Source organism: Leucopleurus acutus, assembly GCF_964270905.1.
Source record: "Leucopleurus acutus genome assembly, chromosome: 7".
Taxonomy (NCBI): domain Eukaryota; kingdom Metazoa; phylum Chordata; class Mammalia; order Artiodactyla; family Delphinidae; genus Leucopleurus; species Leucopleurus acutus.
In genome coordinates, this window is record NC_139150.1 from 5,264,749 (window position 1) to 5,281,606 (window position 16,858).

A 16,858-nucleotide genomic window follows, 5' to 3' on the forward strand; every position below is an offset into this window, starting at 1 on the left:
TCACTAGCAAATTACGCAGTTTTAAAAGCCAAAATAATGCTAAATCTTTCCTGCATACTTTCAAATTCACTTAAACTTCCCTTAAATGTGAAAGTAAACTGCTGGTTTACAACAGCTGACGTTTAGGAGATGAAGACCTGCAGGTGTCTGGTATCAAGAACAGATATATGTTTATTTTAAACCAGAATTAAAGAATTAGAAACAATGGTGTGCCTATGAACAACAGGTCGGGGCTGGGCAGGGGGCGTCCGTCCCCGATCTGTAGCGCTGTCCAGTTGCTATCGTGTAACTAACTACATAATAACTGATGTCACTGAACAGGGGCTGGGGAGAAACGTGCAAGCTGGCTCTCCTGAGCCGGCACAGGCCAGCTCCAGCCCAGCACGGAGAGAAGGCCATTTTCTGCCAGGTAAGAGCCACGGCATTAAAGGTGAATCTGACAGGAGGAAAGGATTTTTTACAAAGATATGACACACCCACGTTTTAACAAAATAGGCTAGTAACACAATCTTGCAGACAATAATCTGCCCAGGGGACAAACCCACATTTCTCACTAGCATGTTTTATCAAATGCCTGTTCTGTGCCAGACGCTGTGTTTGGCACCTTATGCACGATCTAGCTGAGTTCTAGGTCTGCCACTTTCTGGCTTTGTAACTAAAAATCACCTAACCATTCTGGCTTGTTTCTTGATTGGAAAAGGGAGACTGACACCCGAGGATCATGTTTTCAAAGTACGTGCTATGGAGCCCTGCAGTTGTGTGCTGATAGCTGGGAAAAAGACGGGGAAACCACCCAGGAGTATTGCTGGTTCTTGGCCCCTGCTTCTGAATACCCTGTTTTTCTCTGTTCTATGTATCAGGATTCTGCGTAAGAGTTCATCTGCAGAAACGGCTTCTGAAAACTGTTACTGGACTTGACTTCTAAGATCCCTTCATTCAAGGGTTCTAAATTCCTCCTAGCAGAACACAAACTTCTGACTATATAATTTCACAAGTTTAAAGCTATGTGTGTCTTCACTATGATCTCTCCTTATATATTACTAGATGAACAGTGACATCAAAGTAACTGATCTGTGACTCCAGGAGTCTCAGCAAAGAGTTTTGCTTTTTAACTACATGAGCCTTAATATCAAGGAAACGTCTGTTCTGTCTATGGAACACGAGCTCTCGCGTGAAGATCGCGTATAGCACAACAGCAGAGAGAAGCTTCTGGTAGAGCGTATTAAACAAGAGAAGCTAAGATGAAGGTGACAGGTGCCCGACTTCCCATCTCAGTCTCCACTGGCAGCAGGATATATTTTTTTAGAAGATTTAAACAAACACATTTCTTTCATTTCCAACCATGAACAGACATCAACAAGGAATCAGCTGGAGAAGAAAGTGCCGGCAGAAAGATACAGCTTCATTTGAAAACAAGACGAAAACGTAAGAGATGAGAAATAATGACGGCTTCAACTTTTGTGTGACATTTCTCTACAGTAGCTGAATTTTAAAGCAAATTCAAAGAGAGTCCAACACAAATGAAAATCCAGATGCTCCTCCAAGCACACCCAGCTGGTTCTGCTGCTCTTTTACGCCTGTCTGCTTGCATTCATTTCAAGTCATTTCAATCCTAAGAAACAGAGCAATTTGGGCCTTGGGAGAGAAGAGGGGAGTTGCTCAATACACAGATCCTCTCTCCCTGCAGCTCTGATGTCTTTCCATGATTATATAGGACATCTCATTAGAAAACCAAAAATAAAAAACAAAATCAAAACAGATCACACTGCTTCGGGGTAGATATTTTAAATGGGCCTTCTAGACCTTTTCTTTCCTTTCTACACTTGTCACTGAAGCTTTGATAACACCACGAGGATGACGATGACGTCAGGGGACCAAGAGACTGGGAAAACTTTCTTAACTTACTTGGGGTGGCTGTAGCTCCAAAGCCCCCGCTGGCCGAGCTGAATGGGTTTTTGTTGGCTGCGTCTTGGCTGGGTTTCCCTCCAAGGCCACTGAAGAAACCTCCCCCTCTTCCAGTGTTTCCAGACCCAAACACGCTGCCACTGGAAGAGGACGACTGCTAAAAAACAAAAGGGACAGGAAGCACGATAAGATGAGAGGTCACGGTAAAATGGCAGGCCACATCCACGGAGAGGAGGCACTCACAGCTGTGCAAGTGGGAGAAGCAAGAGAACGCTGATCAGTTCTGGTGCAGATGCTCTAACACCCACAAAGGAAGCTGAGCTCTGCACAGGAACACTCTCTACAATCACAAGTTCTCAAGTTCTTCTATGTGCACAGTTCTCTGAAAACATCATTTATGGTAGGTGGGAGTCTTAACAGTTCATCTGCCCTGCTGCCTGCAGTCTCTGCTGGACATGACGCCAGGGGCAGGAAAACCAAACCCTCAAAAGCGCCCCCAAATGCGAAAGTTTAAAAACATGTCTAGGTTATGATGAGCACCAATTATTTTAATTCCTCTAGTGTTTGGCTGACCTCATCAGCAACCGACGATAAGGGATTCACACTGTCTTTTCTCCCAATTTGCGCGCTCTTATTTCGTACTGACTTCCCCAGTACTGCAGAAATGAGCTTAAATTAGCTCCACTGTTGAAACGATGACCACAGCTGAATTCTGTCCAAGTTTGCAAATCTTATGCTCAGACGATGGTGAGCACGTGCTGACACAAAGCTGTATCAGGCACCACACACTGTATTTTTGTTTAGAAACTGGTTCTTTAAGGGAGACCAGTGCTAGATTTGAGGGACAATTAGTGATTAGTTAAGTATGATATCTCCCTGGCTGATAACGTAGAATACGATGGGCCATTAGAAATGGGTCGCTGTGCACAGGAACCTTACAGGAGTCCCTTCAAAGGGGAGGGGGGGGGGAACCAGAGAAGTGTACAAGTCCCTCTTCTTTCTGGCAAAATAAACCACCCACCTCAAAACAGTGAGTGAAATATCAATAAATGAGCTAGGAAGGTAGTGCCCTTCAGAAAAGTGCCTAAAATGTAATTTACACGCTCAAAAAATGGTTGCTGTTCAGTATTTTGACGATGACGATAATGAACCAACGACCGAGCACTTTCTCTGTGCTAGGCACTTTTCTACGCACTTTACAAATAATTCTTTAATCCCCACAACAGTCAAACCTCTAGCAGCCTGCCCCTGAAACATGCCCCAGCACATCCCTGCTCTGAGCCCCCGTACTGTGACTTTCTGCCTGGACCATATGACTACTTTATTGACGTTCTGCTTCCCCTACAATCTGTGTTCACACAGCAGCTAGATCCTTGAAAATGGCAGTCAAAACATTTCACTCCTGCTTACAAGTTCTGAAAGATACACATGACTTGGCCCCATCTATCTCTTGGCATCGTCTTCTATCACCCCCCCACACTTGGTACAGTCACACCAGTCTTTTGTGCCTTGGACACGACAAGCTAATTTTTACCTGAGGGCAACATACTTAATGCACTTGCCTGTCTCTCTCCTTTTTTTTCCCCCTCTTTAAACTTCTTTAAAAACAACAGTAACTGTTTGCTACAACCATTTAATGATGAGTAACAGCTTTTTAAAACTTGGAATGAAATCCAACCATAAGAGCACAGGCTTTGATAACTAGTAAACTGACTTTCAAAGGAACGAAGACGTGACAACTACGCGTGCACGCGGAAAACAGAAAATATCAGGTTTCTTGGCTGACTTCCACGCATCAGGCTGAAACATAGGAAACTGCCAATATACGGACATTTTGCCCTACAAGGAAAAAACCAAAACCAAAACCCCACCGAACGCAGCAATTTCAGATGGCTCAACTCATTTTTAAAAACATCATTTGAAAAGTAATGGATATCTGCAGAAATGAATAGAAACGGGTAGCACTTCACTGAAGTGAATGTGAATCGACAGTTATTGCATACTCAGAAGCGGGTTAGAGTATTCCATTCATTTTAACTACAATAAATAACAATAGTTTTTAAAACTTTAAATTATGGAAAATCTCAAAAGTATAGATGGAGGAGCATAATGAACCCATGTACCCATCACCCAGTTTCACCCGCTAACTCACAGCCAGTTGAGTGTTACCTAGAGCCCCATTTTCTTCCCCTCAGCCTTTATTAGTATGAAGTAAATCCCAGACATCTCACCATTTCATCCACGGATCTTCCAGCATAAAGCTCTGAAACATGAACCATAACCATAATAACATTATCGTGTCTAAAAAATTAATTCCTTTATATCATTGAATAGAGAGCTAGTGTTCAAGATCCAGCCTAATAAGGTTGCCAAAAAACCCTGTGAATCTCGCCCAGCCTCCAGACCCAAGCACGATTTCACAGGAAGTAACAGGGTGCTACACTGCAGGGATCTCCAAAGGACCAACGATCTGCTTTGTTCATCAACTGTACTATGAGGGGAAATAAAAGAGAGGCGGTCCTGGGAGGGCAATTTATAGATACAGAGGCTGAAGAGAACTACCAGCCGATCTCAGTGAGTGAGGCTGACTTGATCCTGATTCAAAGAAACAAACGTAAAAACAGACATTTATGAGACTTCTTCAGAAAGGCATTTCCTGACTATCGAACCTAAATCAGCTTCCCTGATTACTGCCACATCATCCTGCTTTACTGTCTTCATAGTACTTAAATTAACTATTTGAAATGAAACTGTTTTAATAAAGACTGACACCCCTCCCCACCCCGCCAAATGTAAGCTCTATGGACATAGCTAACCACTTTTGTCTTACTCATTACTGAATCCTGGCATGAATGTTAAATTAATTTTCACAGTCCTGGTTCTCTACTGCCATTTTAACAACATTAAATCTTCTGATCCATAAACACAGCATGTCCTTCCACTTATTTAGATCACCTTTAATTTCTTTAAACAATGTTTCATTGTATTCAGAGCACACGTTTTGCACTTCTGTTAAATGTATTTCTAAGTATTTTACTCCTTTTCGTGATACTGAAAATGAACTGTTTTCTTAATTTCATTTTCAGATGGTTTGTTGAAAATGTACAGAAATACAATTAATTTTTATATATTGATCTTGCATCCTGCAAACTTGCTGGTCCCATTCATTAGTTCTAGTTCTGTAGTGGATTCCTTTGGGATTTCTATATACATGATCATGTTACCTGCAGATGCATAGTTTTACTTCCTCCTTGCCAATCTGGATGCCTTTACTTCATTTCTTGCCTAAATGACCTCGCTACACACAACATATGCTCTTGAGAGCCACCCCTATGGTTGCATGCCATTAGCCGTCCTTCCCTTCTTATTGCTGAATAGTATTCCACTGTGTGAGGACGCCAGGGTCTACTATTCCCCTGCCGATGAACATCTGGACTGTTTCCAGGTGTGGGCTATCATCAACAGAGCTGCTATGAACATTCTGATAGAAGTCTGTCTGTGAGTATATATTTTCATTTCTTTTGGGTGAATACCTAGGACTAGAATTGCTAAACCCTAAAATTAGTGTATATTTAACTTACTGAGAATTTGCCAAATGGTCTTCCAAAGTGGCCACACCATTTTACCTTCCCACCAGCCAGCAATGCATTAAGAGAGCTAGTCACTCTAGATCTTTTCTACATTTGGTCTTGTTGGTTCTTAAATTTCAGTAATTCTACAGGTATGACACAGTATCTCGTGGTTTTAATCTGCATTTCTCTGACGCCTAACAATGCCGAGCAAGTTTTCATGTGCTTACTGGCCATCTGCATAGCCCCTTTTGTAAAGTAGCTGTCCAAGTATTTTGCTTATTTTAAAATTGAGGTGTCTTTTTATTTTTGAGTCATAGGAGTTCTTTATATATTCTGCACAGAAGTCCTTTAATTTATGTATTGTAAATATTTTCTCCCAGTCTATACCTTGCCTTTTCATTTTCATAACAAAGTCTTTTGGTGAGCATAAGTTTGTAATTTTAATGAAATCCCATTTTTCAATTTCTTCTTTTATGGTTAGCGCTTTTTTGTGTTCTAAGAAATCTTTGTCTTCCTAATGGTTTCTTCACAGTGGCATTATTGACATTTGGGGCCACATAATTCTTTGTTTTGGAGGGCTGTAGGATGTGTAGCCTCTACCCACGAGATGCCAGTAGCGTCTCCCACTCATGAGGATCAAACGTGTCTCCAGACGTTGTGATTGTGAAATTCCCCCGGGGAACGTGTCTCCAGATGTTGTGATTGTGAAATTCCCCCGGGGGCCAAAATCAATACCGGTTGAGAAGCACTGATTTACTCCAAGGTAGCAAAGATGTTCTTTTTGCCTTTTTGCCACGGTTGTCACATATTTAATACCTTGTTATTAACTGCACAATACATTGTTTCTCTTTATGTCATCAATATTCTTTCTTCAGCTGCTTTAAAAGTTTTCTTTTTGTATTTGGTTTTCAGAAGCTTAACCAGGCTGTGTCCAGGGGTGGTTTTCTGAGGTTCACAGAGTGTCTTGGATTTGTGGATTCCTGTTCTTCAACAAATTTGAAAAAGTCTGGCCATTGTCTCTTCAAAAAATTTTTTTCTCACCAATTCTGTCTCCTCTCCTTTTGGGACTCTGATTGCATTATGCTGAATTGCCCGATACTGTTGCACAGGCCACTGATGTTCCGTCCAATTTTTTTTCAGTCTCTCGGAGCTTCATTTTAGGTAATTTCTATTGACATATCTTCAAGTTCACTGTTCTTCTGTAGTATTCACTCTGCTGTTTAACCTGTCTAATCGTTTTTTATTTTGGATATTAGATTTAAACTTCAGATACAGACTGACTTTCTATTTGTTTTTGTAATTCCCATTTCTCTTCTGAGATTCCTTATTCAACCATTCTTTTATTTTCCTGTAAATCCTTGAGCACAACAGTTATTATAAAGTCTCTACCTGTTAGTTCTAATACTGGATCATCTGTAGGTTATTTTTTTGCTGATTTCTAAAGTATGACCGTAGGTCCCCCTTTTCATTTTGCTTCTTCATGTGTTACATACCTTTTTTTGTTTGTTAGGTATACTGGACTTTATACAGAGGAACGGTGGTGTGGTGACTGAGGAATGCTAGCGTGTTCCCCAGAGAGTGAGAGACCACTCTCGTCTGTGTCCTAAAGTGAGGAGGCAATTATTCAGATCTCCCTAAGTGTCCAGTTGATCGGGAACTGGTTCACAGATTTAGACAAACCCACCTCTGGTTAGCCAAACACTGCCTTTGCTTAGGGCTCAGGTTATTTGTCATGTAAGTGTTGGAGCCTGGAGCCAGAGGGCAGTTAGGCTGGAGTGCTACCTTTGGATTCAACAGTTTCAGGGAACAGGAGGTTGCAAGACTGCAAGTTCTTTCTGCTTTACTTTCTTTCTCTCAGCAAAATTGGGGGAGAGGTGAATAGAGGATTTTTATACTGAACTTGCAAGTCTTTCAGACTCCAATTTGTTGTTGTTGTTTTAAAAGCAGCTTTACTGGGATATAATTCATATACCACACAACTCACTGATTTAAAGTATAAAATTCAGGATTTCCCTGGTGGCACAGTGGTTAAGAATCCGCCTGCCAATGCAGGGGACACGGGTTCAAGCCCTGGTCCAGGAAGATCCCACATGCCGCGGAGCAACTTAGCCCATGCGCCACAACTACTGAGCCTGAGCTCTAGAGTCCGTGAGCCACAACTACTGAAGCCCGCGCGCCACAACTACTGAAGCCCGCGCACCTAAAGCCTGTGCTCCTCAACAAGAGAAGCCATAACAACGAGAGGCCCACGCACCACAACGAAGAGTGGCCCCTGCTCGCCGCAGCTAGAGAAAGCCCGCGTGTGGCAACGAGGACCCAACGCAGCCAAAAATAAATAAATAAAAAATAAATAAATTTATAAAGTATAAAATTCAATGGTTTTGGTATATTACATCTTTAAGTTTTAAAACGTGTGGTAAAATACGTATGACATAAAACTTGCCCTTTTAATCATCTTTTAGTATACAATTGAGTGGCATTAATTATATTCACAATGTTGTGCAACAATTACCACTATTTCTAAAATTTTTCATCACCAAAACGGAAATTCTGTAACCATTAAACAAGAACTCCCTGGTCCCTCCTCCCCCCAGGTCCTGGTAGGCTCTAATCTACTTCCTGGCTCTAGGGATTTACCTATTCTAAATATTCCATACAAGTGGAATCATACAATATTTGTCCTTTTATATCTGGCTTATTTTACTTAACATAATGTATTCACGATTTATTCATGTGTAATATGAATCACCACCTTATTCCTTTTGAAGGCTGAATAATATTCCTATGTATGAACGGACCACCTTTTGTTTATCCAATCCTCTGTTGATGAACACTGGGTTGTTTCCATCTTTTGGCCACTGTGAATAATGCTGCAATGAGCAATGGTGACCAAGTGTCTGAGTTCTACTGCTGGGTCATATGACAGTTCTATGTTTAGCTTTTCAAGGAACCTGTTTTCCACAATGGCTGTACCACTCTCCATTCCAACCAGCAATATACGAGGGTTCTAATCTCTCCAATCTTTGTCAATACTTGTTATTCTTTTTTTTTTTTTTTAAATTATAGCCCTCCTAGTGGTTGTGGAGTGGTATCTCATTATGGTTTTGATTTTCATTTTCCTAATGTTTATAATACTACTGATTATCTTTTCATGTGTTTATTGGTCATTTGTTTGCCCTCATTGTTGCCAATAGCTTCCTCTGGCTTCTCCAGCCAGTAAATTTCCTTCGGCAAGGCCTCTCTTCCATTTCCTAAACCCAGACCTGACATTTGCCCCCAAAAGCTGCTGTACTATCAAGCTCACCTACGATTAACTCCCCTGTCTGGAAATCAACTCAACAAGGCTTTCTGCCATGTTTTCATGGTCCCATTGTGACAGATTATATTTTCCAAAGATGGTCACAGTAGTATTTCTAGACCTAAATGCTCTTCTAGAGCAAGAGGTGAAGTCTATTCCCCTCTCCTTGAACCTGGGTGGGGTTTTGTGACTGCCTTGAACAAGAAGATGCAGTATACATGATGCTCTGTGACTTCTGAGGACAGCTTCTGCCTGGCTCCCTCTCTTTCTTGGAATATTCTTCCGTGGAATCCAGCCACCATGATGTAAGGAAGCCCAGGCCATACAGAGAAGCCACATGTAGATGTTGTAGCCAAGAGTTCCAGTTAAGGTTGGAACTAACAGCCAAGCCAACCACTGGAGAATGCTACTGAGTTTTGGGGTAATTTGTTACACAGCACTAGATAATTCTAATATCCACAGAATTAGTGTGATTTTCACACCATCTGGATTTTTCTTGGTATTATGATGAAAATGAAGTTCTTCTATATCCTGGCCAGAATCTACCTGTATCCTTAGATTTTTCTGAGAATACCCCTACTACCTGAAAATTCATTCATTTTTACAATGCTTACCCTGTGCTAGCCACAGTCCTAAGCACTGGGGATACAGCAACAAATATAACAGATAAAGCCCCTGCCATGATAGAAAAAAAATTCATTTGAATTTCTAGCCCCTCCAATTGCAAATATAATTTCTGTGAAGGAAGAACATGAGGTGCAGGGCAGTAACCAACATGGAGTTTATCACAGTAAGCTTTAAATCTCTTTGCTCAAATTATGCCTGTGAGAGAGAGAAAAAATTTATGCCTGTGAAAGTCACGCATGTAGCTCTAATTTGTTCATTTCCACAATGTAGTAACGTTCTACTACAGAGTAATATAAGTTCATCTGCCCAGTGGAATGGCCATAGCTGTCTGGGTTGCTTCTAGTCCTGTTATTGTAACAGTGTACCCTGGCGCACAGGTGCATCAGTTTCTCTAAAGAACAAACTAGGAGTGGAACCACAGGGCTTTACCAGATCACACCAGACTATCTTCCAAGGTGGTGTGCCAACCTACGCCCCAGCTAAGAGTGTACGTGAGTTTCTGTGGCTCTGCGTATCTGCTGACATTTGGTATTGTTGGGCTTTTAAATTTCTGCTGCGTTACAGGTGTGCATCTCTTAGTGGTTTTACTTTGTGTTACTAATTAAGTTGAATATGTTTACGGTCCTCTGGCTATCCTTTTTAAAAAATGTTTTCTTATTTTTCTCTGTTTCTCAATTGTGCTAAAATATACATGAAACTTACCATTTTAAGCTTTTTTCCCCCCATGCATCTGGGGCATGAACCAGGCATGGGCACAGACCAAAAGCCAAGCTGGGATAAACAAGGAGTTGCTTTGTCCCCGGCTGATATGAGACAGGCACCAGCAACTAGGTGCTACTCGACCCAGGTCAGGGGCAACATTTTAAGGATTTTAAGTGTATAATTCAGTGGCATTGAGTACATTCCACAATGCTGTGTAACCAACACTACCCTTTTTTATGACGTCTCTTGTCCTTTTTCTTTCTGTTGTGTTTTCTATTAAGTTTTCTATGTACAGAGCTCAATGAATTTTGACATATAACTGTTTATGATGTTCAACTTTTTTTTTCTTTTTTTTTGGCTGCGTTGGGTCTTCGTTGCTGCGCGCGGGGGCTTTCTCTAGCTGTGGTGAGCGGGGGCTACTCTTCGTTGCAGTGCACGGGCTTCTCGTTGCGGTAGCTTCTCTTGTTGTGAAGCACAAGCTCTAGGTGCGCGGGCTCAGTAGTTGTGGCACACAGGCTTAGTTACTCCGCCGCATGTGGGATCTTCCCGTACCTGGTATTTTCAAGCTTGTCTTTTATGTCTTTACGGCACGTAAAACACAGCTGTTTTATAGTCTAGGAAGTCTTTGGAAATGTGTGTCTCATGTTTACTCTGGCTCTTGATCATAGTTCCTTGTTTCCTGTTGTGATGAATTTACGTGTGGGAATCAATGTCCTTAAAAATTATCTGAGGCCTACAGTTACTTTTCTTCGGAGTGGCCTGTGCTCTTCTGCCAGACATCTGGAGACACCGCCATCCTCGGATCGGGTCAAGCCACATTCTCAGGCCGAGACCGGTGAATCTGGAGTCATAGCTTATCGTGGGGAGGGTCTCTTTTAGCCCTCCCACTTTGTACACGTCTTGGTGAACGATGTCTGCCCCTTTGCCCTTTTGGTGTTGTTAACATAGGCAATTCAGGTGCTCTCAGATTAGTAGATGCTCTCAGGGCAGAACTGGCTTCTGTGCTCCACTCACTTCTACAGGTTCCCATTTTCCCTTTAGTCTGGTTTGGTTAAATACCTTATTAGTTTATAAGTGCTTTTGAAACTGGTTTGTACGTTTTATGTAGCCATTTTTAGCTGTTTTCAGTGGGGAACTTGAAAACCAGAAGTTCTGTTTCTCGGTCAAGGATCACTGACTAGGGCAGGGCCCATCTTCTAAGGAAAAAGGTGATAAAGAAAATCTCCTACTGAAGACTTGGAAGAAACATAATATGGCTACCACTTTCTTAACTACTGGACAAGTACCACCCCCACCTTTAGAAAGTCACAATCGTTTCCAATATATCAGAGTACCTTATGAAGTTACTGTGATCTAAACGCAGCAGCTAGCTTTTACAACAGTAAATTTAACTCCTCTAGGCCCTCCGTGTCCTCATCTGTCAAATGGGGATAATAACAGCGTTACCTTATACAAGTACTAATGATTCCAGGACTCAGTGCGTGTACAGCACTTAAAACCACACCCAGCACATAGATAACCACTAGCTAGACAAAGTGAACCGGCTCAGGTCACCGAAAGGTCCCTGGACTATATACTGCTTCGCACAGGGGCCACATACAGTTTCTGTTGCATATCCTTCTTCATCTTGTTTAAACAACGACTTAAACAAATAAAAACTTTTAGCTCAACGGCCTTAAAAAAAAAAAAAAAAAAGGCCAAGGAGCAGATTTAACCCATAGTTTAAGGCCATAGTTCGCCAATCCCTGGCCTAACAACAGGCAGAAGATTGATGGAAATCAGGCAATGTGCTTTAAAGTGCTTCCCGAGAGGACTTTCACACAAGGATCAAAACTGTAGTGATTCTCTCAAATCAGAGGCTGAGACTTCTGCATCCCCAAGGGAGCTACAGAAGGCAGAGCTTGAGAACAACAGGGCTGTTTGTTGGGGCTGGTTACATCCTACAGGACCCGTTACATCCTACGGGAACATGACTGATTGCATCCTATAGGAACGACGCAAATGGGTTTGATACATGTTGACGTGAATAGAGGCAAACATCCATATTTACCTGGCCAAAGACTGTTCCACCAGTACTGGCTGCTTGACCAAACAAAGAACCAGTATTACTAGACCCAAAACCTGTAAAATAAAAAGAAAACCAAAGTTTAATTGGGATGACCCTTCTATAACATCAAAGCTTTGTTTTTTACTTTTTAGATGGCATGCAGGTGTGCCACAGTGCCTCACAATAAATCAACTCATGAAGAGAATCTGTCTTCCTGCCTAGGAAAGGGAGGAAATTATGAGTAAATAAGTTAAAGAAACCCTGTTTTTCATTGCTAGAATTTTATCATAGTAAAAAAAAGTCCCAAAGTCCCAAGGACTGAATCCTTGTCTCCTACCAAACCCCAGGTGGGTGAGGTCTCTCAGCGTAGCTCCCCTCGACTTAGAGCTGCCAAGAAGTGCTTCCAGTGACTGACTTGAAACCATGAATATTCCTACTCCCTGGTTACCTCTAATCTCAAACCAGATTCTTTCAGGGTAGTTTATCTTTCTTCTAGGTGGAATAACGTGGTTGAGGTGCTGAGTTAACAGGGCCTGGGAGAATCAGGAAGAACTATATTTTATAACAAAAGAGCCCTAGATGAGGAGCTGGAGGACAAGAGCTCCACGCTCATTTCTGCTACTGGTCTAGGCAGGGGAGCTCAGGCAAGGCTCAGTTCCTCAACCAGCGCTGGAGGAGGCCGCTCAGGTTATCTTTCCACCTAGCTCCTGTAGGAAAGAAGGGCTTTTCAGAGGTTCTCAGTTGTACTGAAATAGTTTTGATTATACTTGTGAACGAGGATTCTCAAGTTTTGACTGCAGAACAAAAAGATGCACTAGCGATAGCGTTAACTATCCTACTCTCTTTTAAGACCCACAAGGCCTCTTCCCTGCCCGTTCTCTAGACCAACTTATCACATCTCCTCCCGTCACTCAAACAGGCCAAGCAGCCTCTTCACAGGTCATCAGGTGGATCCCAAAACTGTCGTGCACCACTGTGTTCTTGTAGTGGAACATAGTGAGAGCTTCACAAACATTTGTTGAAGGCAGGAAGGAAATGACTTCCTTTCTAATAAGTTATGAACCAGTTTCAAATAAATTTTCACCAAAGGAATGAACGCGCAGTTACTTGTAATCCTGTCCACCAAATCATTAATCTTTGATTCCGCCCCCCATCCCCTGAGCCTGATGGCTGAAGAAATGCCTTTCATAAGATAACCATGGAGAAAGGAAAATTAGAAAAGATATTCGAGTTGTCCTGTCTACTGGTTTTAGGAGCAAAAGCAGCTGCTAAGATTGGACACGCAATAGTGAGGATTACATTTTACTTTCAAAAATAGTAAAATTTAAAGATTTGTTTTTTTAAAAGAATTACACTGGGGCTTCCCTGGTGGTGCAGTGGTTGAGAGTCCGCCTGCCGATGCAGGGGACACGGGTTTGTGCCCCGGTCCGGGAGGATCCCACATGCTGCGAAGCGGCTGGGCCTGTGAGCCATGGCCGCTGAGCCTGCGCGTCCGGAGCCTGTACTCCGCAACAGGAGAGGCCGCTACGGGAGAGGCCACAACAGTGAGAGGCCCACGTACCGCAAAAAAAAAAAGAATTACACTGAAAATAGAAAAATAATCCAACTTCTCAAATGTCACTATTTGCCCTTCTAGAAAGCAAGGTGGTGTCAGCGGAAATATGAAATACCGGCAGCGCAGAGGACTAGGATGAGGAGCTCTGGAGTCTAGTCCTGGCTCCAGTACTGGCACTAAATGACATTAGATCAGTCACCTCGAGGCCTGACAGGTTTGGACATAATGACCTCCAAAGCACCTTGCAAATGTAAAATTTCATACTTATGAGTCATTCGTTATTTGCCATGACTTTACATCTGTTTTTCTCCCCCCCATGAAACTGGCACTCTGGTGGCTAGGAGAGTGGAGAATTTGCTGAGAAGCACAACTGGAGCTGCAGTGATTAGACCAAAGAAATGCCCGAGACTGCCAGTGGCCAGGCTCCCTTCCGGACTTTCCAGAGCCTCTTCTGTTTTCCTTTCCTTTCTTTTAATCACCAAACTAATGCAGATTTGCTGCAAATGTTTCAAATAATACGGAGGACAACAAAGTAAAAATCTTCCATAAATTCTTACCTGAAGCTTGACAAAAGCTAAACCCAGAGGATGGCGCTGTCGTGGTGGTGGCTGAGGCGCCACCGAACACAGAGCTTCCCTGCCCAAAGCCAGGGCCCTGGCCAAAAGCAGGAGGGCTGCTCTGGCCAAAGAGCCCCCCTCCAGTGTTGGCAGAAGACTGTCCAAATGAGAAGGAGCTGGAGCTACTGGCGCTTGAAGATGCACCGAACACGTTCCCGCTCGTAGACGCGGGGGTGGGGGACGCGGACTGACCAAAAGCCGGCACGGAGCTGAAGCCGGGCTGACTGAAGGAAAAGCCGCTCGCGGGGCTGCTGGTCGGCTGCCCGAAGGCCGGGGCCTGCCCGAAGCTCGTCTGTCCAAAGACCGTCGGGGCGGAGGTGCCAAACGCTGGGCTGCCGAACCCCGAGCCGCTGACCTGCGGCGCGGCAGCCGCGGTGCTGGCGATGCCGCTCGCCTGCTGTCCGAACAGGCTCGGGGCAGTGCTGGCGGCCACCTGCCCAAACATGGGGGTCGCCGAGGGGGCGGTGGCTGTGTGGCCGGTGAGCTGGCTGAAAGCCGAGCTAGAGCTGGCGGCCGGTGGCTGAGTAAAGACAGGCGAGCCCGAAGTGACCGCCCCAAACACTGCGGGCTCCGTGGCTGGGCCTGGAGCATCACCGGAAACAGCGCTGGAGGTGGCGGGAGGCCTGGATGTTTCTGGGGCCACGGGGCCGGCACCTGGGACGGCAGGTGCTGCGACGGCAATCTGCCCAGGCGCTGCCGGGGTGGGGGCAGGGGACGGCGGTTCGGTCTTGGCGTCCGGGGCCCCGGTGGCTGCCGGAGTGGCCTCCGCGGACGGCGCTAGGACGGTGGCACTGGGCGCCGCTGTACCAGGGCTGCTGGCCGCAGGCTGGGCGAGAGCGGGCTCCTTCTTCACAGAGTCAGACGTTTGAGAAGGAGCTTGGGGAAGCTGGGCGGATGGCTGCTGCCCTAGGAGGGAGGCTGTTGACACCAAGGCCTCACTACCACCTGGCTTCTCAGGCAGAGCCGATGACGTGGCTGCTTCCGTGCTTTTAGCGGAGGACGTGGGCACGGTGGGAGCAGATGCTGAACTCAGGAGGCTGCCAAACGACAAGGCGGGGAGGGATGTAGGAAGGGGTGTGGCAGCGGCAGCGGCAGAGGACGGCGCTGTACTACTTGTCTGCTGGCCTCCGAACGGAAAACTGGTCTTGCTACCGCTTAGCGATAGCCCCGCAAAACTGATTACGCTGGAGGGTCCCGCACTGGTGAGCGGCAGGCTGCCAAAGACGCCAGTCGAGGAACTGCCGGGGCTGGGGCCGGCCGCAGCCGCCAGGGTCACTGTGGTGGCAGCCACAGAGGAGGTCACGGGAGGCTCCGCGGGCTTCCCCAGCACCACGGGGCCGGTGAAACTAAACCCGGAGGGGACGGCCGAAGTCTTGGTGGGCTGTGCACTAGCACCAGTCCCGCCTGGGGATGAAGCCTTACTGGCTGCCTTTGTAGAATCATCTGCTTGGCCAACCCGCAGTCCTGAAAAACTTCCTAGAGTCTCTCCAGCCAGAGAACTTGGAAACAGAAGCTCTCCCAACTTGGACGGCGGAGCTTCCACCTTGCCAGAGGGGGTGGAAAGAGCAATTCCAGAAGGTGCCACAGGCCTGCCGCTGGATGGAGCAGGCTCCCCAGGAGAGAGACCAGCAGCTCCTGTGCTACTTGACGTCGTCATTCCCGAGGGAAGGGAGCTTTCAGGAATGGCCTCGTAAAAAGGTTTGCCTGTCCCGCCAAAGGAGAATGTGTCCAGCTGGTTTGACTCTTTGCCGGGGGGTGCTGCCACTAGTAAGAAAAATAAATTAGGAAACGGACTGGATTTCACAAAATATGACCTATCACAGTCTCACTGACTTTTCTAAGCCAAAGCCTCTCTCCTCCCTTGATACTGTCAGGGACAGCTTGTTCTGACAGCAGCAGACAGAACAAATGCTTCTCCGCAGGAACATTAGCTCTGAGTCATCTCACTGAGGTGGGATGAACGAATGTTCTCTTTATGACCATTAAATAATAACAAATACACCTCTATCTAGAGTACATGAAATTAACCTAGTGGCCCAAAAGAGAAAGAAAAGGCATCTTCCCACATTTCCCCCGTGTGTGCGCCGCAGTAACATTCCTGGCAACAGTACTAGTATATGGACCTCCTGAGAGACCAGGAATTGATCCTTTTTTTTTTTTTTTTTTTTGGCCGCACCATGCGGCTTGTGGGATCTTAGTTCCCCAACCAGGGATTGAATCCAGGCCCTTGACAGTGAGAGCACGGAGTCCTAACCACTGGACCACCAGGGAATTCCTCCTTTGGTTTTATGGACAGATAGAGTGTCAATCCACAGGCAATCATTTTTATCTATAATTAAGGGCTACTTCCTAGTGCTCTCCTCACTAAGTGCTTTCATGGCAGCAGTGTGGCCAGATGGTCAAGGACATACGTGGGCTCTGAGGCTGGGGGCTCTGCCACTTGCTGGCTGTGCAACTCTGGAAAAGTTAATTGACTTCTCTGGGCTTCAATTTCTCCATTTGGAAGCGAGACCTAATAACAGTACGTACCTCACA

At 44.9% G+C, this 16,858-nt stretch overlaps 1 protein-coding gene across 3 annotated transcripts in view; it reads right to left on the reverse strand.

Annotated features, from left to right (window-relative positions):
* Nucleotides 1–16,858, reverse strand: part of NUP214 (nucleoporin 214) — a 101,568-nt gene that overhangs the window by 14,020 nt on the left and 70,690 nt on the right. For all 3 annotated transcript variants that reach the window (XM_082843427.1, XM_082843426.1, XM_082843428.1), the window contains 3 exons: nucleotides 14,264–16,087; nucleotides 12,155–12,225; nucleotides 1,906–2,062 (listed from right to left, as the gene is read on the reverse strand). In XM_082843427.1, coding sequence (XP_082699553.1) covers nucleotides 1,906–2,062; nucleotides 12,155–12,225; nucleotides 14,264–16,087 — 2,052 coding nt within the window. The remainder of the gene's footprint in view (nucleotides 1–1,905; nucleotides 2,063–12,154; nucleotides 12,226–14,263; nucleotides 16,088–16,858) is intronic.